The sequence below is a fragment of the Pyrus communis genome, chromosome 1 (genome assembly GCF_963583255.1).
Source record: "Pyrus communis chromosome 1, drPyrComm1.1, whole genome shotgun sequence".
Classification (NCBI taxonomy): domain Eukaryota; kingdom Viridiplantae; phylum Streptophyta; class Magnoliopsida; order Rosales; family Rosaceae; genus Pyrus; species Pyrus communis.
This window is the reverse complement of record NC_084803.1, coordinates 19,747,790-19,775,733: the sequence shown is the minus strand read 5'-3', so window position 1 is coordinate 19,775,733 and position 27,944 is coordinate 19,747,790. Positions and strand designations below refer to the sequence as shown.

At 37.4% G+C, this 27,944-nt stretch overlaps 2 protein-coding genes across 2 annotated transcripts; both read left to right on the top strand.

Annotated features, from left to right (window-relative positions):
• The first annotated feature begins 7,688 nt into the window (after nt 1-7,688).
• LOC137743093 (probable LRR receptor-like serine/threonine-protein kinase At4g37250) lies at nt 7,689-10,759 on the top strand. Its single transcript, XM_068483006.1, has 2 exons — nt 7,689-9,470; nt 9,858-10,759. The coding sequence occupies exons 1-2, from the start codon at nt 7,796-7,798 to the stop codon at nt 10,526-10,528; spliced, it is 2,346 nt and encodes a 781-aa protein (XP_068339107.1). The 5' UTR covers nt 7,689-7,795; the 3' UTR covers nt 10,529-10,759.
• Nucleotides 10,760-11,467: 708 nt separating this feature from the next.
• LOC137719004 (microtubule-associated protein RP/EB family member 1C-like) lies at nt 11,468-13,710 on the top strand. Its single transcript, XM_068458394.1, has 6 exons — nt 11,468-11,635; nt 11,734-11,889; nt 12,022-12,128; nt 12,680-12,911; nt 12,988-13,101; nt 13,219-13,710. The coding sequence occupies exons 1-6, from the start codon at nt 11,528-11,530 to the stop codon at nt 13,495-13,497; spliced, it is 996 nt and encodes a 331-aa protein (XP_068314495.1). The 5' UTR covers nt 11,468-11,527; the 3' UTR covers nt 13,498-13,710.
• Nucleotides 13,711-27,944: the final 14,234 nt, after the last annotated feature.

The following is a 27,944-nucleotide window of genomic DNA, read 5'->3' as shown; positions in this document are numbered from 1 at the left end:
CTCATCATTCATCATTATTTCACACACATTTAATTAGTTAAGCCATGCATCAAGAATAAAAGATAAATGTTAGGAATTAGTATTATGTAAATTTACATATAATTATTAAATATAATACATATATGTGTGTGTGTGTGTGTTTCGTACGGTAATATCGTTCATATTGGTTTTGGATATTAATACAATACCAAATATCTTTGGTTTTGGTATAATTACAGTGTCATTACCGTTTGAAACAGAAAAAATGACACAAAATTGGTATGATGCAGTAAAAAATGGCAAAAAATTCCACCCCTGCATGGATGTGTTCAAATGTATCCATAACCCTCTAAATTGTTCAGGTCTTCTTTCCAGTGGTTGTCGTACTCGACTATCAAGAACTCAACAACTTCCAACATTTCGTTGTCTACAAAATAGAAAGTCTACAAACTCGGGCTTTTCCTTGTCTTACTCCTACCCACCGACTACACGTACACAGTTAAAAACACACACACACTTTTACTTCTTTCCGGGTAAGATTATAAAATAAAAAGGAACTTTTATATAAGAACGTCACAATTGCGGGCAGGAAGAGAAAGGAGAAACATGGTCCCGTTCATTGGGGTAAGAAAAGTAGACAGCTGTTGCGTTCGCTTTAAGTAATAAGATCAGATATATATGGAGTCCAAGGTCTAAGTCATGTTTTTTTTACCTTATAGTTAAGGTGGATATTACTCAATTTGTGGGAAGATTAATGTTCCTCACCGACTTCAAAATGGCAAGAACTTTTTCTTCTAATCGGCCGCAAATCGACATAAAACGATATATGTATATAACAAAAGCATACTTGAGAATTCAAACTCACTTATAACGAAACTCAAAACTCATTTAAAGTGAGACTACATAATACAGACAACTTAATCTGAATTAGAGGATTCATGACAAGACAAACAACAAACGTAATCCTAATTAAGAACACCTTGCTACCATGAGGTGCCACCAAATCTAAGCATGAACGTACCATAACCATACAACTTTACCTAGAATAGGCAGACCTACCCAAAATCACCTAAACTTGAGACATCATGTCAAATGTGAACAGAAGACCATCAACACATCACGAACCAAAAACCAGTTGATGCCTTGCCGACCCACAAGAAAATGAAAGTAAAAACTCTAGAAAAATAAGTTAAAGCATCTGAATTTGACCCCAACACATGAAATACATGGGGCAAACCACAAGAGAGAATAGAGATATGGTAGAAGGTAAGGGAGGGATTGCCACCGACTCCATAGTCAAAGGCAGGGACCAGTGGCTGAAGAATGATTTTTAGAGTTTTCTCTCGCTTAGTAATTCACTAATTTTGTAATTACTTGAAATATATTTGAGATACATTTAGAAAGGTTTTGAGAAAGATGACACGCATTCGTATACAAATCAGTGCAGATGATGTAACATGAATATCTCTGGTAGTCAGTCTATTTCCTTCAGCCATCCGGTGGGAGTGAGAGGTTTGGGATATGTTTGGTGTTTCTTCCATCAATCATCCGAATTTACGCCATAAGCTATCCTTCTTCTGACACAACAATAAAATTTCACTATCAGTATCGAAATTAAGCATCCATGGCTGAATTAAAGCACCCAACTCATAATTGGTGAATTCGTAGTTTCAATTCCTACTGAATGCACGCCAATGAGACCCTCCAATAAGTCTATTGGAGTTGACTCTGTTTCAATGGAATCTCATCATCCATTCTAGCTAAAACTTTACTTTGTAGGATTGCACTTCAAAAACCTTTAGAGAAAGAGATGAACTTGCATACGAATATCTTTAAGCCTTCCCTTCCACTTGATGAGAAACTTAAGGTAAGTGATTAATACGTAATCGATCGAACACTATTTGAAAATGAAAATGGCTTTTCTGCTCAGAAATGATTGAGGCTGAAGCACACCCTAGGACCAATGTGAAATACGATATGAAACAACTCGTACGCTACAATGGGTGTTGTCCTTTACCAATCAGAACAACAAGGAATAGCAACTTTGTATCGAGAACCAAATTTTGAGTTCAGTATGGATAAAAGATCGTCCTATTTTATACAACAGCTCTGTAGTGATGAACAATCACGTGATAAATGACAAGAGTTGTTAGCACAATTGTGCCATTAAATATAATGCATCACGGAGTCCATGGTCTTCCTTAGTGTTTTACCTTATAGGTGAAATTAATTCCTTTGTGGCATGAGTATGTTTCCCCAACATCAAAGATGAGAAGAACTATGTAAAACCAAGTCACATGCTACTAAAAAGACCTTGCGTTGTGGAGGTTTCCATCTCAAACCCACCTCTTCGTATACAATACTATTGTGCAAAGTTGGAAGTTTGAGACTAGACTCTAATTAAGGATCTAATCCACTTGATGAAGGCTAGCTAATACCAACAGAACTGAATTGATACCATATAAATCACTCTTTATTGACTTGAGCACCAAAGAGCCTTTTATGGAGGCTCCTAATTATGATTATCTTTCTTTGTCTTGCAGGGTTAATTTTGTGACATTATGATTGCTCATTGCTCTGAGCAACCTTTAATGTTGATAAATAAGTAAATTTTAAGTATAAATATAGAAATCTGTAAAAGAGTCCATCATATTTAGCTGGTAATGAACATCAAAATAAAAACAAATTGTTTTAAATAACTTGATGACAAGACAAGAGTGAATACTGATGAGATTATGAGATTTCGTTTGAGAAGAATATTTATATTTGTCTAGATGAATGAAACATTTCATTTTAATTATTTAGTGAATATGACAATTACTTGACACATATTTGTCTTCAAAAGGGCTTGAGAAGGAGAAATACATTTTCTGTTCTGGAGTGATCACAATTGTTGTCAAGTATTAGCATTGTAAGAATAATTGTCTCATTACTTGGTTGCATGTAAATTTGTCTCTCAAAAGACACTTAATTTTACGAAGTTTTAATATCTATGGTCTTTATTAGTGTATTATTATGAGCATGGGTGGATTCAGATTGGACTTTTGAAAAGTGACTTGTTTGGTATCTTTCCAAACATGCACGACCACCTTCAACAGTTTCTCTACTCTAATATAAGTTATTTGCTTTTTAACGTAAAGAAAAGAACAGGACTTGACTGCTAAAAAATCAGCAGTAGTCTCTGTTGATGATCAATCATAACTGGACATGTGCCTAAATTGTTAATTTTTTAATTCAACTTGAACACATGTTCAGTTGTGATTGGTCATTAGCAGAGGTTGCTGCTTATTTTTTGCAAGGATTGCTGCTGATTTTTTCAATTTCCTAAAGAAAAAGATCAATGCTTTTGAGCTTTTCGACCCATTTTATTCTTTGTATGTAAGGTGATGGATCTTAAAGTTTAAGGAGCAAAAAGGAGCTATTATATATATATTATATAAAATCCCTAATCTGAAAGCAGGCATTTTACACTTTAAATCTGGGATTAATTAATTAATTAATTAATATGATACGGATCACATACTCTAATTTGTTGATTAATATTTTTTTCGTAAAAAGCCAAAGTGGTCAGTAAATGAAGCTGTCCTCATAGTTAACAATTTTAAGGCTGATTTGGTATTACTAAAATTATTTTAAAGGTAGCTTTTAGAAAAAGTTGGGGTTAAATTTGTGTTTGGTAAATAAAAAAAATGATTTTTGTCTAAATCATGGGTCCAAAACAACATTATCCCAAACTAGCCCTTAGATGGGGATAAAACAGATTAAAAAAGAAAAAAGAAAAAAGCTTGGCTCCTCCATGACGTGGAGGAACTTCTCTTTAAAACACGGTATTGCCAATTTGCAAAATTTCGTGCTAATAATCGGAACTGTTCATGTTATAAACCAATTTGTAATGAGCATCTCAACAAAAAATCAATTACAACCAAGGTCGTTTAATCAATCAACTATAGCAAACAACTAAATAGTTCATAATAATTTTATCGAATTTGACCATTTGTTTGTATACAGTTGGAAGACTAAATGTTGAGAGACCACATCAAGAAAATGAGGGATATTTCATGTGCTTATAAGTAATTGAGATATTCCCCATATTGCCAATTGGTTTTATGGTGGAACCTCAATTTCTTCATGAAATCAGAGCAAGTTGTCTCTTGTGGAAAACTCACCAGCCACACGTCTAATGTCTCCATGCACCCAATTTGTGTTGTCCACATATATGTTAGGCTTGAAACTTCACCACACGTGAGGGGGCGTGATGAGAGTACGAATCCCACATCGGAAATATGAGGGACTTTGCATGTGCTTATAAGTACTTGGGCTACTCTTCATATTGCAAATTAGTTTTATGATGGAACCTCAACTTTCTTCAACTTCTATTTAAACACTAAACGATCTCATGTTTTATTGTCTTTTAGTAGAAATGATCTTTACATCTTATTTATAATATAAAACTATGAATTGTCTGATCATAACTATGAAGTTTCGTTAATGAATCACAAAGCATTTTGAGAAGGAATTTTACCTCATAATTTGAGGAGCCAAGTTAATCCAAAAAAGATTAAATGGTGATGGCTGAGATTAATCAATGCATCTGCATGGTAGAGATTAAGTAAAGATTAATTAGCTTTTGGATTTATACTTGATTGAAGTAACTTATTTAGTGCAGTGGAGGACCAAAACGCAGACCCAAACATAGCTTGATGCCATCACAATTATAAATTCCATGCCAAATTTACAGCTTTGTTTTGGTATTTCAGAAAGGTTGTTCCAAAAAGAGACGTGGTGGTCCTGCTAAGCGTCTTGATCATTAAAATGTGGACAACTTGGGTCCCAAAAGCTGAATTATATAGAATGAATTTATTATTACTGCAACATTTTGATTCAGTAATACAATGTTATGAGTAAGTTTATGTCCCTATGACATTGTATGTTAAACCAGAATACCACGTGATGAAAAAACCATTCTAATACAATTTGTTCTCGTCAAGGAGTCTCGACGCTTGAGCAACATCAGAAAAGTTTTTATATACAATCGAAAATAAAATTTCATCATGAGAGATGTAGATAGAAGGCGAGATATTCTCCAAGTTAACACCAAAATCTCTCCCCTACAATACCCTATATATTGTAACTATGTTGATAAATAAATGTGGATGGTTTATTACCCTTGATAATGCTGAATTATGAGAAACCTATGCACCTTTGTACCCTCCATACATATCTAGGAGATCCTCATTTGATATACTTAGCTACCGGTCAAAATTGTAACCAAAACTTCTCAATCCAATAATTATGCTTGTGATGGGATGCCACTTGATCACTATACACTGAAAATTGAAAAAAGAATCACACAATTATTGGTGTATAGCCGACGTTTTTATGTTAAGTTTTCGTACAAGTTGATAAGAACCATTGTTCGTGGTGAATTTAGTACCTATATTTTAGAGCCCGACCAAATATTTTGACTTTTTGTAGAAGTATGAGAATTGTTACCCACACTGAATTTCGTACATTTTATTTTAGAATTCAACTTAATACGTCAAGTTTTTATATTTTATATTGCAGAATTCGGCTCAATGCGTTGAGTTTTCTTATTATTAAGTATGGATGAGAATCGTTACTCAAAGTGAATTTGTACCTTATATATATGAATTTAGCTCATCGTGTGATTTTTCATTAGCATGTATGAGATTCTTCCTCATCATAAATTATATGCATTATATTTCACACATTAATTTTGTATGTTACATTTTAGAGTTCGGCTCTTAACCGCTCAATGCAAGATAGAATGTTGAGTGAGATGGTGCAAAAGTTTATGTGCCGCATTTATAGGAGAATTTTTTCATTGTGCTCGTAATACAAGTAGTACACCACATGTTATTATATAAGACTATCTCCAAATGAGATGTCAAAAATACCACATAAACCGAGATGTCAAAGTTGACGTGGAAAAAAAAGCTAAGAGCATCTCCAATGGAGATGTCAAAAGATGAATGTCAAATGTTAATTTGATGGCTGATGTGGTAATGTCAAATTTTCTTTTTTTCCGACCAGTACGTTTTTTTTGTTATAAATGATATTTGTAGAATCCATTTTAAAGAAAAAAAAAATCAATTAAAATAAGTTTTCAAGATTTATAATTGATGCATTAATGAGATCCATACAATAAAATAGTTAAAAATTATTTGATATCACATTTTCTCATATGTCAAATTTGACATATAAAAACTCATATGTCAATCCACATAGGATTGACATATCGGTTGGAGCTTTCTCCTATCTTCAAATTTGATTACATAGTATTCCACTTAGGATTTGACATCTCATTTGGAGATGGTCTATGTTGACATGACAAATAGATATCAAATTTGAAGCAGCCTTCAAATATGGTTTTTGTTATTTCCAAAAACATTCCACTTGCTTTACCTTAAATGCTAGCATACTTAAGTATTATTTTATTATTTTTAAACAGCTTAAATGTCAAAATGGTCCATGTGTTATAGTCTTATGGCCTAGTCCTCATGTTTTCAATTTAGCTAATTTAGTCCTCGTGTTTGTCTATGTTAGTCAATTAAGGACATTTCATTCATATTCTTTTAAAAAATTCATAAGAAAAGTTATATGAGATATAATTATCCTTTCTCTTTACAGAAAAATGAAAATCAATGAGAAATAACACATATAAGAGATAAACTTTTCAATCTGAAAAATGATTAAGGTTGTGACATAGAAAAGAGAGGAGTAATGTTAGGGAGGAGGTCGGGAAGTTGTGGGAGAGAATAATTTTATTTTAAAATTTAAAATTTTATTTCATTTTTAATATTTTAAATCAAATAAATAAATTTATACTAATTTATAATTTTTTTTTTATAGAAATTAGATGGAAATGTTCCTAATTGACTAACAGAGATAAACACATAGACTAAATTGACCTAATGACTAAAACACATGAACCATTTTAACATTTAAGCCTTTTTAAACCAACAACCCAACTTTTATTATTTTTGTTTAAAAAAAACATAAATGAAAAATAAAATTTTGGCATATCGGATAGAAGGAAAATATTAACAATATGTCAACTTGCCAGGTCAGCCATCAAATTAAAATTTAATGTTTTGAATTTGACATCTCATTTAGAGATGCTCTAAGTGGTGAGAAACTTTACTTTTTATTTTATTAATTTTTTAACACAAAAAATCTTACTATTTATATAAAAACACATAATATACTATCTTATATTCTAGTCACATGTCATTTGGGAGATTTAGGTGACTAAGCCTATTTCACTCGCACGTTAAACTGGCAGCAGCAATCCTATATAAGAATCCCCAAAAACCCTAAATAAAATAAGAGCAAATGGTTTTGTAAAGTCAATCTAACAGGAGAAAAGCTTTTGTAACTCCCCAAACTCCACCTACGTGTCACGTACCAAAAGATGCCATTCACTGCGCCTCCATTATTTTTTTTTTTTTTTCTCTTGGATTTCTATTTCTTTTGTTTCTTAAATGTTGAGCATCTCAGGGAGATGAGGCAAGAATCCAAACGGTGAAAGCATTTAATCACCATCTGCAACAGCTGAACAGCTTAAGCAGATTATCAGCTGTTGCGAAAAACACAGAGCATATTGGTACCAATCTTGTGAACTGTTCATCCCAACGCCCACTTTTTCCCCATAATATTTAACAACTCCTCCCTCTCACATGGCCGCACTTTTCCCATAAATTATTAAATCTCGCTCCTCTCTCTTTCTCTCTCTATACTATATCTATCTGTGTTTTCTAGAGAGAGAAATGTGGGATTCCAGTGCAGAAACATCATGAGCTCCCAAAGCCTCCATTTTTTACCATGCTTTCTTCTTCTTCTTCTCTCGGTCCAATCTTCTGCTCTCGACAGAGACGGACTTATCTTACTTTCTTTCAAGTTCTCTATCCTCCGAGACCCTCAGTCCGTTCTTGCAACCTGGAACTCGTACGACGAGACGCCGTGTTCATGGAGAGGCGTCGTTTGCGCGGCGCCGCCGACACTATCGTCGGAAAACTACCCAAGAGTCGTAGGTTTGAATCTTCCCAACTCTCAGCTTCTGGGTTCCATCCCTGCCAACCTTGGCATGATCGAACACCTTCAAAGTCTCGATCTTTCCAACAATTCCCTCAACGGGTCGCTCCCACAGTCGCTCTTCAACGCCACGAAGCTTCGGGTTCTTGATTTGTCGTACAATTTAATCTCCGGCGAGTTGCCGGACGCGGTGTCGCAGCTCACCAACCTCCAGAGTCTCAACCTCTCCGACAATGCCTTGGCGGGAAAATTGCCCATCAATCTGTCTTCACTGCCCTCTCTAACGATCATTTCTTTGAAGAATAATCATTTCTCCGGCGGCCTTCCCAGCGGGTTCGAATCCGTTCAGGTTTTGGATCTGTCTTCGAATCTGATCAACGGCTCCCTGCCGTCTGATTTCGGCGGCAACAGTCTGAGTTACTTAAACGTCTCCCACAACGGAATTTCCGGGAAAATCCCACCGCAGTTTTCCGAGAGAATTCCAGGTAACGCCAAAACCGACCTATCTGTCAACAATCTCACCGGCGAACTCCCGGAATCTCAGGTGTTCTTGAACCAAGAAACTGGGTCTTTTACCGGCAATCCTGATCTGTGTGGCCCACCGACCAAGAACCCATGTCCGATTCCTTCTTCTCCTTCCTCTCCTTCCTCTTCACCCAATGCTTCGTCTCCGAATTCTCCTCCGGCAATTGCTGCAATTCCCAGGAACCCAGAAGCCGTTTCGCCTATGTCTGCAAATGAGCATTCGCAGCAGAGCCAGACCGGGCTCAGACCGGCCGTCATTGTCGGAATTGTAGCCGGCGACATAGCCGGAATCGGAATCCTCGTGCTGATTTTCCTGTACATTTACAGATTGAAGAAGAAGAAGAGAACCAAGGCCGAGATCACAGCAACGCTGAAGAAAGAAGCTAATACGAATTCAACGCCGGTAGTCAACGAGTGGTCGTCTTCCTCGTCAGAATCGAAAGGGTTCACCAGATGGTCTTGCTTGAGAAAGCGAGGCGAAGACGAAGACAGCTCCGACACGACAGCCTCCGACTCCGAAGAACATCAGACGGAGCAGAATCCCCAAAAGAGTCACGAAATCAAACGGCAGCAAGAGCAGGAGCAGAGCAAAGGCGGGACCTTGGTCACCGTCGATGGCGAAAAGGAGCTAGAACTGGAGACACTGCTCAAAGCCTCGGCGTACATTCTGGGCGCCACCGGTTCGAGCATAATGTACAAGGCAGTGCTTGAAGACGGAAGCTCGTTGGCAGTTCGGAGGATCGGGGAGCAGAGTGTGGACCGGTTCAAGGATTTCGAGAACCAAATCAAGCTCGTGGCCAAATTGGTTCACCCGAACCTGGTTCGAATTCGTGGATTCTATTGGGGGGTTGATGAGAAGCTCATCATCTATGATTTCGTCCCAAATGGCAGCCTCGCAAACGCTCGTTACAGTGAGTTCTTTCTGTCCCTCTCTGTTTTTCGTCTGGTATTTGTGTATGCGCATGTTAGTGCAATTGTATCGAGTTTTGCTAACATGCTCTGAAAACCGACCATGACGGTGTGGCGGTCACACTAAAATACTTCTCCTCGACGGTGAAGTAGGTCAAACTGAACATTTGTTAACGCTTCAGGTCAACCGTTACGTACCCCACAAGTCTTGCGATAGCGATGGTCACACACAATAATTCAACTTACATGATAATATAGCCACTTGTTTGCTTCTATGGTCACGCTATTGTTTTGTTTCTGTCACCTGTCTCTAAATTTTGTCTAATAAGTGACAATGTGAGTGAGATTTTTTTCCAAATTTGGTACTAATTGTGTCCTAAAAATTTCAGGGAAGGTGGGCTCATCGCCTTGTCATCTACCGTGGGAAGCGAGGCTCAAGATAGCGAAAGGCGTTGCCCGTGGGCTCGCGTACCTCCACGAGAAGAAGCACGTCCATGGGAACCTCAAGCCTACCAACATTCTCCTAGATGCGGACATGGAGCCCCGGATTGGTGATTTTGGACTCGAGAGACTTTTGTCCGGCGACACAAGTTACAAAATGGGTAGCTCGACAAGAAATTTTGGAAGCAAGAGATCAATGACTTCGCGAGATGGCTTTCAGGACTTTGGACTAGGACCTAGTCCAGGTCCAAGTCCGAGTCCTAGCTCCATGGGCACATCGCCTTATCATTGCCCCGAGTCGCTTCGGAGCCTAAAGCCCAACCCAAAGTGGGATGTGTACTCATTTGGGGTGATATTGCTTGAGCTGCTAACCGGGAAAGTTGTGGTTGTGGATGAGGCAGGGCTTGGAGTCGATGATAGCTGCAAGGCCTTCAGGATGGCAGATATGGCAATTAGAGGTGAATTGGAGGGCAAAGAGGAGGCCTTGTTGTCCTTGTTCAAGTTAGGGTACAATTGTGCGTCGCCTGTCCCACAAAAGAGACCAACAATGAAAGAAGCCCTACAAGTCCTGGGGAAATTCCCATCTTCTCCTTCATCATCATATTATTGTGCCCCTTAAGTTGTAGAGAGAGATGTATGTATGATTGATCAATAATTTTTTGTTTTATTTTATTTTATTTTTCAGTATGAATCCATCTGTTTTTTGAGATTATTGGATTGGTGCTTGTAGTAGGTTTAAGTGTTGATTAGCTAATAATTAATCTTCATTAGTCAATAAGATGCACCTTGAAATTGTTGGCCAATTGACTAAATATTTTAATAATTTATATGCCAATGTGTCAATGATGCAGATGCATGTCATTTTATGACAAAGATTTGAGCTATCAGTCTATGATGGTGACTTTAATGATAGATACTTTTGTATCATCGATCAGCTTATAAATTCAATCAATTTAATTGTTATTAGTGCTACAAAAATTTAAGAGATTTTAGAAAATTATAACATCGTTGTGTGCAACCTACTGCACCTCGTCTTTACAATCTAATAGACAAATTTTATTTTATTCCTTACATTCCCATTCGTCTTCGTGAGTATCCACCTCGTATCCAAGTATCCATATCATCCCCCAATATATACATGCATCTCGTGTATCAAACTCATATTAGTATCTATTATCTATGTGGACCCAAATTAGAGTATTTGTACCTCAAAAGTTAATACAAGGCACTCCCTTTTTTACTTTTTTGCAAATGGGAGTGCCTCGTATTTAAACGTATGAGTGCAAAAGGTCAAAAGATAGTACGAAAATCAATTCTCTTATTGCAAATGTCTCAACTAAGTCATTCCACCAATGTGCTTCTGACATCGTTTGACCAAAACAAAAATAGTCACAAATGCACTTGCAAGAAGCAGCCTGAATATTGGGCTTCCACAAAGCGGGTTAGAAGCCCAGATATCCAAATCTCCAGACAACTGGTTCGGTCCGAAAGCCACTTTTGAATTTCTATTGAAAAGATCCCGCTCCCCGAAACTCCTGCCAGTTTTAAATTCCTCTCTCTCTCTCTCTCTCTCTCTCTCTCTCTCTACAGGGACGCAGAGACCTTACCAAAATCTCCAATGGCGACGAATATTGGTATGATGGACGGCGCTTACTTCGTAGGCAGGACCGAGATCTTGGCCTGGATCAACTCAACTCTCCATCTCAATCTCAGCAAAGTCGAAGAGGTACTTTCTCCAAACCCTAAACCCCAACCTTTTCCATTTCGAATTTACTCTCTTACGATTCGATTTCGCCCATCGATTTTCTAATCTGCATTTTTCAGGCGTGTTCCGGTGCCGTTCACTGCCAACTCATGGATGCCGTTCATAATGGTATCGTGCCGATGCACAAGGTCAATTTTGATGCCAAGAGCGAGTACGAGATGATTCAGAACTACAAGGTCCTTCAGGACGTTTTCAACAAACTCAAAATCACCAAGGTTCAATTTTCTTTGCTTTCTTCCTTGTAATTTATTAAATATAATTGGAGTAGATTTGATCTTCATTTTTTCTTGAATTTATGCTATGTGTTTACCATTTTTGTTTTCTTTGTGTGTATTGGGCGTTTTTAGCACATTGAAGTGAGCAAGCTTGTGAAGGGAAGGCCGCTCGATAATCTGGAGTTCATGCAATGGATGAAGCGGTACTGCGATTCTGTCAATGGAGGCAGTATGAACAAGTAAGCTCTAGCCATAATTGTGTACGTTGTATGAGAATTCCCTTCCATTCAACAACTATTTATGCTAATGATATCGCTATTATGATGTTATCTGGGTGTTACATTTTGTTGCAAGTTGAACTATCAAGTGTTTGTAATTCTGTTGAGGCATGCTGTATATGTTTGAATCAAATGGACTTCATCCATATTTGAATGTAGAACTCGAATTCTTGCGAAACTTCATTTTGATTCAATTTCCTGCTGTTGTTGAAAATCGAAATCAAAATTCGAATCCTATACTTAGTATCTATGCTCTCTCCCAAGTGTTTGCTTTCGGTTTGGTTAGTACCTTGGACTTGCCTTCTCTTGTTTAGCACCTTGGACCTTTATTTTCTCCGCTATGCTCTGCATATTATGACGATATATTCGTACTCAAGTCTGCACTCGTCAATGACAAGTTAAGTTCCTTTGGGGCTGCATATTTGAAAGAAAGAACAAAGTTGTTTGTTCGTTAGCAGTAACTAAGGGAAAATTTTGCATATAAATGATATGCCTTTTATTGTCACTGTTAGTTACAACGCTCCGGAGAGGAGAGAAGCTTGCAAAGGAGGGAAAGAAGGAAACAAGAGAGGTGCCCAATTGCAATCATCAGCTAAGGGTGCAGCAGCTCCCCAAAGATCTCAGTCCTCCCACACTGCTCGAAGAAATGATGTAGCACCTTCTGTGAACTCCGCTAGTCAATCAGGGAAGACCTCGAGGCCTTCTTCTAGTGGAGGCCCTACAACCCCTGCGTATGATGAACAGGTGGTGCTTTTAGTCTGAGTATGAATGAGAATTCAATCAATGAATGTTAGATGGTCTAATACTAATTTGAATGCAGATCACGGAGTTGAAGCTATCGGTGGATAGCCTTGAGAAGGAGAGGGACTTCTACTTTGCGAAGCTCAGGGATATTGAGATACTTTGCCAGAGTCCTGAGATTGAAAACCTAACTGTACTGTACTTCCACTCTTCTGTTTTGATTTTTTCTGGATGTCTCATCAGAATTACCGGAAACTTTTCCATATGACTGATAGGCAGTGGAAATTAATGGTTTTTATTCCTTACGCAGGTTGTTGCTGCTATACAGAAGATTCTATATGCTACCGATGATAATGCATCGGTGGTGGCAGAAGCTCAAGCCATGCTGTCTGCCCCCCAAAAGGAAGTGGAGCCCTTGAGTCCAATTGCTGAAGCTTCAGATGAGAAGGCGAGTTCAGAGACGCAAAAGAGGAAAACTTATCTGAATCTGGACGTCGATGCTGCTGCCATGACGACATTATCTCCGAAACAAAGGATCTCCGACGCTTCTGATGTCCATTGTAGTGGGTCACCCCTTATGACTTACTGATCTCCTTCTCAGTTCCATCTTATAAAAAAAAAAAAACAGTCATCCATTGAACTTGTTAGTCTTACCTATATGTTTTTTTTGTTCCGTTTGATATATTTGTCGAAATGTAGTTCAACAAGTAATTGGTGTAAGTGACATGGGATGTAATGCCTTGTTTGATATATTTGTGTTGTAAGGTAGAAGAAGGTACATCCATATGAATGAAATATTTTAGGGCCTCTTTGGTATCCTATTTGAAGATTTTTTATCATTTCTTAAAACATTTCTTAAGAACATTTTTTAAAAACAATTTTCTTAAAGACTCAAAACTTGATTGGTTTGCGATTTAAAATTTTTAAATCTTATGATTTAAACTAGATAAAGAGATCTAAAAAGAGAGGGAGAAAGAGGAGAGAGGAGAAAAGAAAGTAAGAGATGATTGAAGAAAAGAGAAAGAAGAGAGGATCGGACGAAACAAAGAGAAAAATGAGTGAGAGAAAAAATCGAGAGAATGAAAAGAACGGATTGGAAGAGATGAAAAAGGTTAAAAAAAAAAAGAAAAAAAAAAAGAGGAGAGCAAGAAGAAAAGAAAGACAGATTTGAAGTGAGAGGGGACAAAAGAGAGAAAAGAAAAGAGTAAGTTTAAGTTTAAAAACTCATTTTTTATGTTTTTGGATAATAGATTATATTTTTGAGTTAGTTTTGAATTCAGTTTTTTAAAAGTCATACCAAACAAGTTTTTAAGGCTTAAAACTTAAAAATTGTTTTTAAGTTTAAAAAGTTAGATTCAAGTAGGGTACCAAACAAGCCATTAGTTTCTACTCTAGGAATTTTATGACCTTTATGTGTGTTTTTGTTCCTTAATTTAAAGAATAAAAATATCTGCGACATTTGCACAAACACCACCTAGACTATTAAGAATGTGCGTAAATACTAAGAAATATTTTTGCAAATTTTCCACCCAAACTCTACTTTTAGGGTTGATTTTGGATTGTAGTGCTTTTTAAAAAGCAGCTTATTAAAAAATCTAGAACATCAAACATGTTTGGCAAAACAAAAAAAAAAAAAGTGTTTTTTTGTAAAACTACTATCAATGACAGTAGAAAAATATAGAAAAGCAAAAGCAGGGTCTACCATGCTACTAAGGGCTAGTTTGGTATTACTGTGCTTTTTCAAAAAACTGCTTCTGCTATGCTATGAGAATAAACAGTTGTAAAATAAAGTTGTTGAGTATTTGATAAATTAAAAAGTGATTTTAATAAATAAAAAAAAGCAGTGTGTGTGTATTTGGTAAACTTTATATAAATTGCTTTGAATATGTAATGTGATCTAATAATTGTTATAAACAATCATGTAGGGGCAAAAATTGTAATTTTGTAACACATGTGGGAGTATACTTGCTATTTGAAAATTTCATTAAATCATCATTTATTACTATACTTTGAAAAAAAAAAAAAAAAAACACTTTTTTTAGAAGCATGGTATACCATACACATTTAATATTCCAGATTTAAAAAAAATACTTTTTTTTTTATTTGTTTTACCAAACACATTTAATATTCCATATTTTTTTAATAAGCTTTTATTTTATTTTATTTATTTTAAACACCACAATCCCAAACTTGCTGTAAACTTCTAGTTTAAGTGTGATTGTGTAAATCCTAGATTAGATTTGATTTTAGTTATTTTTCCTATATGGACTTGTATTCCTTGAAGGAGAATGATTTTTTCTGACACATCCCGGCCCAGGACGGATCACATCCCGGGCCTGCTCCACCACCGTAGCACGATATTGTCCGCTTTAGGCTTACCATTCCCTCACGGTTTTGTTTTTGGGAACTCACGAGCAACTTCCCAGTAGGTCACCCATCATGGGATTGCTCTAGCCCCCTTCTCGCTTAACTTCGGAGTTCCTAAGGAACCCAAAGCCAGTGAGCTCCCAAAAGGCCTCGCGCTAGGTAGGGATGAGAATATACATTTAAGGATCACTCCCCTGGGTGATGTGGGATGTCACAATCCACCCCCCTTAGAGGCCGGACGTCCTCGTCGGCACACACGCGACCAGGGTTAGGCTCTGATACCAAACTGACACATCCCGGGCCCGCTCCACCACCGTAGCACGAAATTGTTTACTTTGGGCTTACCATTCCCTCACGGTTTTGTTTTTGGGAACTCACGAGCAACTTCCCAGTGGGTCATCCATCATGGGATTGCTCTAGCCCCCTTCTCGCTTAACTTCGGAGTTCCTAAGGAACCTGAAGCCAGTGAGCTCCCAAAAGGCCTCGCGCTAGGCAGGGATGAGAATATACATTTAAGGATCACTCCCCTGGGCGATGTGGGATGTCACAATTTCTCTTTCTCTTGTTACTATAAATAAAGGCATTGCCAAGGGGGAATAACACACATTCCTCTACGCAACCCTAAAATCACATCTCTCTCTATTCTCTCTCTGTGTTGCCGGTCCCCTTCCATGTTAGTTAAATATAGGTCACAACACGTTATTAGCATAGTTCTACCGTTGCACTTTGGAATATGATGTAGAAGCTTTCTGCATCAAACTAGTTCATCAATATCATCACGCAATCAGGTTCTTCCAAAACAATGATTTTTATCTTGATATTTTTGCAGCCTTAATAGCATGAACATTCGCCATAATGCATGACTCAACTTTACATTTTTCGAATTTTAGATTCTACATAAATTGTGTATGCATTATATTCATAATTGTTGAATTACGTAAATTTGATATTGCCATGAATTGCATCCTATATCTGCTCATGCATTAAATTATTTGTCAATATGCGTTGAATTATAATATAGAAATATATGAGGTTCTTCGAACCCAAACCTGACCCACAGTTGGAGCCCGAAGTTCCAAACATCTGGAACTTAGCCCAAAAACCCCGACGCCCTTCACGGCATCATACGCATGGCCTGCAACCATGCCAACCATTACGGCTGCCATCCTCGACAACCTTTCAGTCGTCGCTAACCTTGTTTTTGGCCAAGATTCGTATGAATCTCCTTAAATTTCGAAAACCCAAATTCAAATCCTAGGTTTTTCTTTGGTTTTTGGATGTTGAGACCTTTTTAGTCACACCATCCTGATTCCATGTCAAACACAACAACTCGTTTCGAGTTATTTTGACCAGACCATGGTCGCCTGTAACGGTAGCACAGGCCTTCGTCTAACCACACCAAGCAAAGCTGGGGTGTTCTTTTTGTTGAAACCCAAGCCCAATTGGGCTGGCCCTCTCGGCCTGTGACATATTCGTTACTGGGCTCACTTGATGTGGTCCAAGACCATGACTCGACCCAACATGTGACACTAGCCCGATTTCTATGGTGTCCATGTGCCAACGATGCACCAGATCCTAGCCTATAGCAAGTGCATCAGTGCACCTGATCAGCGCCCATCTGGGCCTCTATTTCTTGGACCCTATCCTTGCAGCTTGTTTGCTGCTAATGGGCTTGCAGCCCAAAAACTAATTGGGGCATGGTCAACACGTATCTACCCTAGCTAGGTTTGGGCTTGGGCCTCACGATACAAATTTGCTCAGCCTACCCATGGGCTTTGGCTCATGTTTTTAGGCCCCGAGCTTACTTGTTTTTTTTTTTTAGACAATTTGAGTTTTATAATTTTTTCACCCACACTTTAAATATGGCCCAAAGTCCAAATAATTAATTCAATTACAATTTTAGACCTGAAGTTCTATTTGCATATTTGTTTTTGTTTGTAAGAACATATGAACCTGAAGTTCATAATTATTTGGAAACCTGAAGTTTCTAGAAACATGCCTCCTTTGAAAACCTGTTAAAAACATCACCCATGAAAACCCAAAGTTTTTTCATGTAAATTTAAACCAACACATCTTTATTAGAACCTAAATGTTCTACTCCTGTGTGAATGAGTTGATTTTTTCTCCATTACACTAACCACATCTTATTCATTCATTTTGTGATAGGAATATATCGAATTTGAACAAACTCGACTTGACCACTTTGGAGGTCTCTAAAAGAAACTACCTCAAGTGGGTCCAAAATGTAAAGCTCTACCTCACTACAAAGAATTTGCGTCCCTCCATTGAAGATGAGATGGACAACCCAGTTGGCAAAGCTGATAAAGTCATTGCCATGATCTTCATTCGAAGACATATTCATGACGCACTACAAACTGATTACCTTGTTGAGGAGGATCAACGAGCATTATGGGTTGCTTTGGCTGATTGTTTAATCACCAAAAGGACATCTTCTTGCCTGAAGCAAGATATGATTGTCAGCATTTGAGCTTCCAAGGCTTTAAGTATGTGAATGAATATAATTATGAAGTTTGTCAAATCTGATCACTTCTTAAGTTCTCTAACGAGACTTTGACCGAAGATGATCTTATAGAGAAGACCTATTCGAACTTCTGTACGACTATTATTGTCCTGCAACAACAATATAAGGCTCAGAAGTTCACTAAGTTTTCAGATATGATTTATTTTTTACTTCTCGCTGAAAAATAGAATCAGTTGTTGATGAAAAATCATTAAGCTCGACGTACTAGAGCGATTGTTGTGCCTGAAGCATATTATAACACAAACAAAAGCCCAAAATTCCAACATAGGCATGGTAGGGGTAGCCAAAAGGCACCCCATCAAGGTCAATAGAGCCAAGGCCCATCTAAAGGAGGAAACAAAGCCCAGAAGTGCCCTAACCTCGCTCCAAAGACCCCAAACTTCAAGAATAAGGGCGAAGCACCTGAAACCATGGATGGGGATATGTGCTTTCGGTCCTGTGTTTGCTGTGCTCCCTAGAAGGTTGTAACTAAATATCATTCTCATCGTAAGAAGTAAGAATCAAACTTTATGCAAGTAGATGAACCGAAGAGTACCAAGATGGAGGTTTCTGACTTTCAAGAGGTTATTACCCCCATGGAAGATTATAATCTTAGACATAAACTATTTTTCTAGTTGCAATTTAGACACTGGGGCCGAATTCCACCTAGTGGCCAAACCTCCATTGTGTTTTTGGTTTAATTTTGAACAATTTTCCTTTATGTTTGGATTATTTGTTGGTGATTTGTTTTTTGGATATTAAGTTTTTAATTAATTACCATCCTTGAATACTTAAAATTATTTTGGATGGATATTTGTTTTTAGAACTTTTATGCATGTGACTGATTCAAATTAATTTTCATTCTAGGTATAACTAGTGAAGGAGTTAGCAGTCTGGCAGATAGTGCGACCACGCACACTGTTTTGCATGAACGCAGGTATTTCCCTAACTTCATACCTAAGAATGCACATCTGACAACCCATTCAGGCTCATCCAACTTGATCGAAGGATATGGTAAGGCATATATAATGTTGTCCAATGGTACAATTTTGACCATTGATAAGGCACTTTATTCTCTGCGTACAAGAAGAATGTTGTTGATTTTCAAGGACATTAGAGATAATAATTATCACGCTGAAACCTATGTAGAAAACGGAGTTGAATTTATGTGCAGAACTTCCTACTAATATGGCCAGAAGCATATTCTAAAGAAGATGGAGCGTATCCCGAGTGGTTTGTATATTACGACCATACACCCTATAGAAAGCCACTATGTGGCCAGCCTCTACCTTTAGGACCACACACGAAATTACATTTGCACCCTGGACGAACATCGATGTGTCGTATCCTCCAATCATCACACAGGCATCCACTAACCCAAAGTTTAGGTTCGATTCAAGGAATCACGTGTCAAACCTGCTCCATGGGAAAGCTTATTATTAAGCCTTCTTATGACAAGATTCGTTCGAATCCTCCTATTTTCCTACAAAGGATTCAGGGGGACATTTGTGGACCGATTCACCCTCCATACAGACCATTTAGATACTTTATGGTTTTGGTTAACGCTTCCACATGTTGGTCACACATGTGCTTGTTGTCCATAAGGAACGCTGCATTCTCCAAACTGTTGGCTCAGGTTATCAAGCTCAGGGCTCACCACCCTGATTATCCGATCAAATTGATTCGATTGAATAATGCTAGAAAATTCACATCTAAAACTTTTGATGACTATTGCATGTCGATTGAGTTTAAAGTTGAACATCCAGTACCCTATGTTCACACTATAAATGGCTTGGCATAGGCATTCATTAAGCGCTTACAAATGATTGCTCGATCGTTGGTCATACATACCAAGCTCCCGATCACTGCTTGAGGCTATGCATTATTACACACAGCCATGTTGGTCCACTTGAAGCTTATTGTGATCTAACCATACAACGTTCTTCATTTGGTTATCGGATATGAACCTAACATATCGCATCTGCGTGTTTTTGGTTGTGCGATCTATGTGCTTATTTCACCTTCCTTACGTACTAAAATGGGGTCTCAACAAAGGATGGGAATCTATGTCGGATATGATTCTCCTTCGATTATTTGTTATTAGAACCTTTGACAGGAGATCTATTTATCGCTTATTTCGCGAATTGTCACTTCTATGAGATAGTCTTCCCGTCATTAGGGGGAGATAAAAGCGTTAACGTTCCTGATAAACAATGTGAATTATCGTGGACGACTCCCACTTTGTCTCATTTAGATCCTCGCACTGCTCAGTTTGAAACTGAAGTGCAGCGCATATTAGATCTTCAAAGCATATATCAGAGCATGCCAGATGCTTTCACCAATCTAGCGCGAGTGACAAGATCACATATTCGAGCTGCGAATGTGCCTGCAAAGATGGATGTACCAAATGTACGATGAACTTCCCTCCTTGAGGCTCGAGACGCTAATTTTAGCAATCCAGGTACATTAACGGCTAGCCAATCATCTGCCCCTATACATAAGCGTAGCAAACCTCTTGGTTCAAAGGATTCACACCCCTGGAAAAGGAAACCCATGACACAGGTACCTAAAGAACCTACCGTGAATCTGACTGTATCCTACTTATTCTATCCAACTCATGAGGAAATTCTAGATTACGGAAGCGTACTTGAAGAGATGAATTCACCTCCCAAGAATTATGAGATTTTGGTCTATTATGCTCGCTTAGATGATGTTTGGTGTAAAAATTAGATGATCGTCCACGATGCATTAGCATATGCAGTAGCTACTGAGATCATGTTGAGCGATGACATTGAACCTCGTTCCGTTGATGAATGTCGACGTATAACCAATTGGTCAAACTGGAGACAAGCAATCCAAGTTGAACTCGATTTGCCTGTGAAATGTAAGGTGTTGGACCTGTAACTTATATCCTCCATATGTGAAGCCCATTGCCTACAAGTGGATTTTCGTTCGGAAGCGTAATGAGAAGAACAAAATTGTGCGTTACAAAGCTCGTCTTGTTACGCAAGGTTTCTCATAACCCTCTAGGATTGACTATGACGAAACTTATTCACCAATTATGGATGTGGTTACGTTTCGCTACCTTATTAGTTTGGTAGTTTCCAAAAAACTGAGTATGCAGCTGATGGACGTAGTAACTGTGTATCTTTATGGGGATCTTGATATGAAAATTTATATGAAAGTTCCCGAATGACTTACATTGACTGGATCAAATATTTCCAAACCCTAGAACACGCTCTTAATTAGGCTGAGGCATTCACTTTATGGTTTGAAGCAATCCGAAAAAAATGTGGTATAACCATCTAAGTGAGTATTTGACTACTCAAGGACATGTGAATAATGAACTATGCCCTTGTGTGTTCATTAAGAAGTCACATTCTGATTTTGCAATTGTTGCAGTATATGTCGATGACATGAACCTTATCGGAACTCCTAAAGAGCTCACGAGAACTACCACGCACTTGAATTTGGAATTTGAGATGAAAGATCTAGGAAAGACTCAATACTATCTCAGTCTCAAGATAAAGCACCGTTTGGATGGAATCTTAGTACATCAAACAAACTACACCCAGAAGGTGTTGCGCCGCTTTAATGAGGATAAAGCGAAGCCTTCGAATACTCCTATGGTCATTCGACCGCTATATGCAAAATGAGATCCCTTCCATCTGAAGGAGGATGATGGAGAGATTTTGGAGCCTAAAGTTCCTTATCTAAGTGCAATAGGCGCTTTATTATACTTAGCTTAATACACTAGACTTGACATCTTCTTCACTGTTAATATTTTGACAAGATAAAGTAATGCACCAACACGCAAACACTATACTAGTGTTAAAGACATTTTCGACTACCTTAAGGATACTACGAATTTAGGCTTATTCTATCCCTATGAATACTCGAGTGATGTCATACCCTCTTATCTCGAGTCGATTCTTGCCTTGTTGGTTATGTCGAGGCAGGATACTTATCTGATTTGCACAAGGTGCAGTCTGAAACGGGTTATGTCTTTACTGTTGGAGGTACCGTAATCTCTTGGATCTCTTAAAGGTCAACTAAACAGACCTTAGTTACCACTTTGTCTAACCATGCTGAAATTATCGGCTTACATGAAGCAACTCGGGAATGCTTTTGGTTGAGAGCAGTTGTGGGCCATATTTGAAGCTCATGCGATCTTTACGCCGTCGTTGATGTCCCGACGACAATCTATGAAGATAACGCAACCTGCATCGAACAACTCAAGAAGGGTTACATCAAAGGAGACAACACCAAGCACGTTGCGTCAAAATTCTTCTTTTCACATCAACAACAAGAGTATTAGAAGATTGAAGTCATGCAAATATGTTCACAAGATAATCAGGCCGACCTCTTCACCAAATCACTACTGAAGATAACGTTTCAGAAGCTTGTTCAAGGAATAAGTATGCGTAAACTTTCTGAGTTGTAACATTGCTAGTTCTCTTTGGAATTGTGTCAAACTCAGGAGGAGTATCCTATAGAATACTTACTTGATCTTAATGTACTCATTTTCCCTACGATTAGGAGCATTTTTCCCACTGGATTTTTGCTACATAACTAGGTTTTAATGAGGCATTCACCTTGGGTTGATCATATCCCTGATAACGTCCCGTAGACGTTTCATTTGACTTTGCATTACTCACGCATTTTTCCTTAGACTATGGGTTTTGTCCCTATTCAAGTTTTTACCATAGCCATAGTTTTTTTTTTTTTTTTTTTTTTTTTTTTTTTTTTTTTTTGTGAGATTTACTTCCTTATGCAAGTTCCTACCTTATTGAGAATAGCGTGTTCCGAGAATCAGTGCCGACGAGTTGACTTCCTCAACTTCTACATGATGCCGAATCTACTTCAGTATTTATACACTCAAGGGGGAGTGTTGTAAACTTCTAGTTTAAGTGTGATTGTGAAAATCCTTGATTAGATTTGATTATAGTTTTTCTTTCTTATATGGACTTGTATTCCTTGGAGGACAAGGATTTCTTCTCTCTCTTATTACTATAAATAAAGGCACTGCGTAGGAGGAATAACACACATTCCTCTACACAATCCTACAAACACATCTCTCTCTATTCTCTCTTTGTGTCGCCAGCCTCTTTCCTTATCAGTTAAATATGGGCCACAACAAAACCAACGCGAAAAAGCGTTTTTTTTTTCTTCAAAGTATAGTAATCAATGCCCATTTAATGAAATTTCAAATGGCATGTATTCCCCTACATATTTTACAAAATTACAATAATTACATGTACATTATTCTCTTTGACAATTATTGTATCATGTTAAATACTATATCATTTTTAGTCATTTAACATATTCACAGCAATTTATATAAAATTTTACCTAACACTCATACGCTATCGTTTTGGTCAAAAGTACTTTTACAAAAAAAAGTTTACTAAACACTCAATAACTTTATTTTATAGCTATTTATTCTCACAACACAGCAGAAGCAATTTTTTTTTTTTTTTTGAAGTACAACAATATCAAAGTAGCCCTTAGTGTGGATAGTAACTAGGGGTGGGTTAAAAGAAAAAACCGAAAATACTGAACCAAACAAAAAAACCGAACCGAACTGAAAAAACCGAACCGAACCGAATTCTTTTGGTTTGGTTTCGATTCAGTTTAGAAATAGAACCGAACCAAACCGAACCGAATTAATTAAATTAATATTTTTTATTTTTTTATTTAGTTATTTGTTTTGGGTATTATTTTCTAAATTTGTAAGCCCAATGTGTTGCCAAACGATGTATTATTTCAAAATGTGAGTTGTTAGGATACAAACCTTCCAACAGGCGGAAACTAAGTATGGGACATTGACGATATAGTATGTATCCGTCTTCTCTTGATAGTTTAAGTCATCAATTGTAGAGATAACAGTCAAAAGTTGCATCAACAGATCATACCCAAAACCTTCACACACGTTCCAATATATTATCCATATTTCTTCGTTGCGGAAGGCTACAACAAAAATGGGGAAAAATTAGGCTCCTAAAAGAATTCCCTGTTAGAAAGATAAAACTAACAAATACTGACCAATACAACACGATCTCTGTACTCATTCATTTGGATGTGAGATTGGACATAGTAAATTATCTACAATGATAATTAATCAAACAAGTAAGCACCACCACAATCAGTGGCAGATCCAAGAAATAATATTATGGGGGTCAATAAGAATAGTGTGCGTAGCACGCAAATTTTTTTTACTAGAAATAGCATGCATATCGCCATTTCATCGAGTCTTGGAAGGCCTGAAGTTATTTGGAAAGGCATACTGCACACCTGTTAATGTTTCATTTGTGAGGGTAACTAACATGTTTCAAGGCTGCTCCCATATGAATGCTTAACAAAGAAACACACTTATCTTGAACATACTAATAATGTTTGATATCATTGCATAACATTAATATGTTTGTCCAAAAATGATGATGTTGGAGGACATGTATGAAGCCAACTCTAATCTTCAAAAGGGTAGCACCCAAGGTATCCATGGACATTCAACGAAGTTCGAAGGGTCAGCACCCAAGGTATCCATGAACGTTCACCGAAATTTGGAGGGTCAGCACCTAAGGTATCCATGAACGTTCACCAAAGTTTGGGGGGTCAGCTGACCCCCCTGCGCCTCAGTGCATCCGCCAGTGACCACAAGAATAATAATATCACAGTTGCATACAAACATGCACCAAACTACATTTTAACAGAAACATGGGTATATAAAGCTCATTATTTTAGAAAATTTGCGTATCTGCATGTTAATACATGACCAATGTTATAATATCTTGAAACTCCATGGTATACTTGATGACTCATTTTCTTAGCATTGGAAGTCTCATTAACACCAAAATATAGAACATTATGGCCATAAATTCTATTGCCTTCCCTCAGGTCAGATTTTTTTCATTTTTTGAAAAAAAAAAAAAAAAAAAAAAAATCAAAACCGAAATCGAACAAAAAAAAATCAAAAAAATAATTGAACCAAACCGAAATTATTTTGGCAAACAACCGAACCGATTTGAACCCAACCCAACCCTAATACCTATGTCAAGCTTTGCTAGTGGCAAAATCAAAACTCCATTTTGTGCACGTGATCACTTTCATACGTGTTTCACCACTCAAAGATCCCCAAACAACTTGATGTAAGCATTTTGTTGACTACCATTTGTATTCAGGGAAGTTGAAGATATGTCCAACAGACTTTCGTCACCTGAATTCATACCCCTAGTCATTTAGGGCTGGTTTGATATTGTTGTGCTTTGAAAAAAAACTGCTTTTGTTGTACTGTGAGAATAAGCTGATTTTTGCTGCTTCATGTTTTCAGCTTTTTTTCACCCAAAATTATAAAAATAAACTGTTTTTAAGTGTTTACCAAACACATTTTTTAGCTCAATTTTTTTTTATACCCACTTTTTATAAAAGCACATCAGTACCAAATCAGTACTTAAAGGACTTAAAAAAAAACTATCATGTGTTGCACAGATGATACTAAATTATTAACGAAAAGTATTAAAGGTGGATAAATTAAGAAGATTTTTGAAGCCGATGCTGTAAGATTGTCTAATAAAAGAAAATGGAAAAGGTCCTAAAATCTAAATGGTTAACTTGTAGATTTTGGCATTGACCATTTGAGCTCCCCTTCCTTCGGCTGAGAAATCGTCCTATGAAAAACTAGGTAATGATAAATACCTCCATTTTTCCCGAAAGAAGCTGACTGAGTTGGTTAATTACTTACCACCACCTTCAAAAATGAATGCACAAGCCATTAAGGTATCATTCCCAAATTTTTAATCTTTTTACTTTCACAATTTTCTTATAGTTTTTTCTTTTTGTGAATCCAAGTTTATGAAATTCATGCAGGAAATTAAGGAGATCAATCCACAACACGCCAAGGAGGCAAAGGTGAACACAGTAGACATCCAGTCATCGGCGGGGCAAGGCCAAGAACAAAGGAATGTGCAGGTGGTTCACCAGCCACATCCCTCCTCCAAGTCAAATACCAGCGGTGGAGTCCTGACTACTGCCGCTGCTGTGGTGGCAAACACCCTTCAGTCCGCCAAGGATGCCATCTCCAAAAAATGACTAGCACATTACTGTTCATATTTCAACACGTATATAATCCCAGATCTTGTCACGAATTACCTATGAGTATTACTAAGAATTGTAAAAATAGTTCATCCTTTTTTTTAGTTGGCAATTTTGATTTGTCATTTGTACAATGCAATGCAAAATGTTATGATATGCATGTATCCATGGAAGCTTTTCATATTGCATCAAGATTCAAGAACACGTTTGTAATAATTTGTTGTAAGGAATTGTGAATTAAATACAATCGGATCCAATTATATGATCAAAACACGAGCACTCCGCCCTGTTACCCCATTACCCTTACCGCATGAGCTAGAAAACTTCGGCCTTGGTGTGGGAGGAAGACTTGGAGAAAACAATTTGAAACCATTAATATGCTTTGGAATAACAAAGGTTTTGTATTTTAATTACTTAGGAATTTGTTAAGTTATTTTGAGAGTTGTAAGGGTGTCATGGAAACTTGAGGTCTATTAATTTGTAAACGCTTCTAAATATTGTACTAGAAAGCCTTGAATGACAGACTTGATCAATGAAAATTTATATTTACCTTGTGCATTTGAAGAGAGTGATTTCTCCTTCTAAAATCAAGCATTTGGCTTGGTCGTGTGAGCGCATCCACGATTAGCGATGTTGAGTGATTCCATTACCCCTGATTGAGTGATTCCCAAGTATCTATTCCCCATTCTTTCTATTTCCCTTGATCCCTTGGTTCTCTTCTGCATCAAGTGGCATCAGAGCAGGTTTTCCATTGCATATGAAGATCATGGATGAGATTTTCCATCTGTTGAAAATCAATTGGTTGAAGAGACTAGCTCGGTCGATTGGAATTCGCCATTGATGATGACGAAGAAGTCAAAGAGAACTTTGTTGATTGGAGTTCTACACCAATCTTGGACGAGAAAAATGATTATTACAAGTATTTGATTTTAGTGGCTAATCAAGAGTGTTGTAGGCAGCTTGAGGCCACTTGTTCTCCATATTGGGATTTTGCTCCGATTTTTGTTGACTGCCATGTAGACGCAGGTAAGAGTTCATGGGTTGAACAACGATGTGGACAACTTATAAAGAATGTGAAGTCTCGTGCATTCTGTTTTCATGATTATTTGGGATGAATTCATTGATCGTGCTTTGGTTAAGAGAAAATGCTTGGATAAGGAACTACCTTTTGCTCATTATTGGAGTTTTCTTTTCTCGTTCATGAGTATTTACGGTCTCCCAGAGGCAATAAGTTTGGAAGCCTATATGCATCACAATTCTTTTGGAAGAAAAAGGGGATCAGTCTATACATGATGGAAACAAAAAATATATTATGAATTTTATGCTCTTTGCAATGTTGCACGAATTGTGATTATCTTACTAAAATCTCTACTAAGGGAAACATTGGTTGGGCATCCCAAAGATTGAGGAATACCAAATGAAATTCGAGGATGAATTTTCTTCGAGAAGAGGAGAATGATGCAAGAGGAAGACTTGGAGAAAACAATTTGAAACCGTTACTATGCTTTGGAATAACAAAGGTTTTGTATTTTAATTACTTAGGAATTTGTAAAGTTATTTTGGGAGTTGTAAGGGTGTCATGGAAACTTGAGGTCTATTAATTTGTAAACGGTTATAAATATTGTACTAGATAGCCTTGAATAGCAAACTTGATGAATGAAAATATATATTTGCACTGTGCATTTGAAGATAGTGATTTTTCCTTCTAAAATCAAACATTTGGTTTGGTCGTGTGAGCGCATCCACGATTAGCGACGTTGAGTGAGCTCTGTTGCCCTTGGTTGAGCAATTCCCAAGTTATCTATCCCTCGTATCCTCGAGAACCCTTGGCTTCTCTTGCGTCAGGCGTAGACTATCTCGTCATATGGACGATATTTAATCATACATCCCTGTGCTTCTGATCTGCCCTTGAACTATCATATCATTTCTCCTCCGTCTGATTTTCCGCTGATCCTTCAGTTCATTGTCCCTGTAAACGATATACTATTCGTTAGGGTTTACGTTTTCTTGGTCTCATATTGTTTTAACTGCCTCTTTAGTTAAACAAGTTGGAAGCA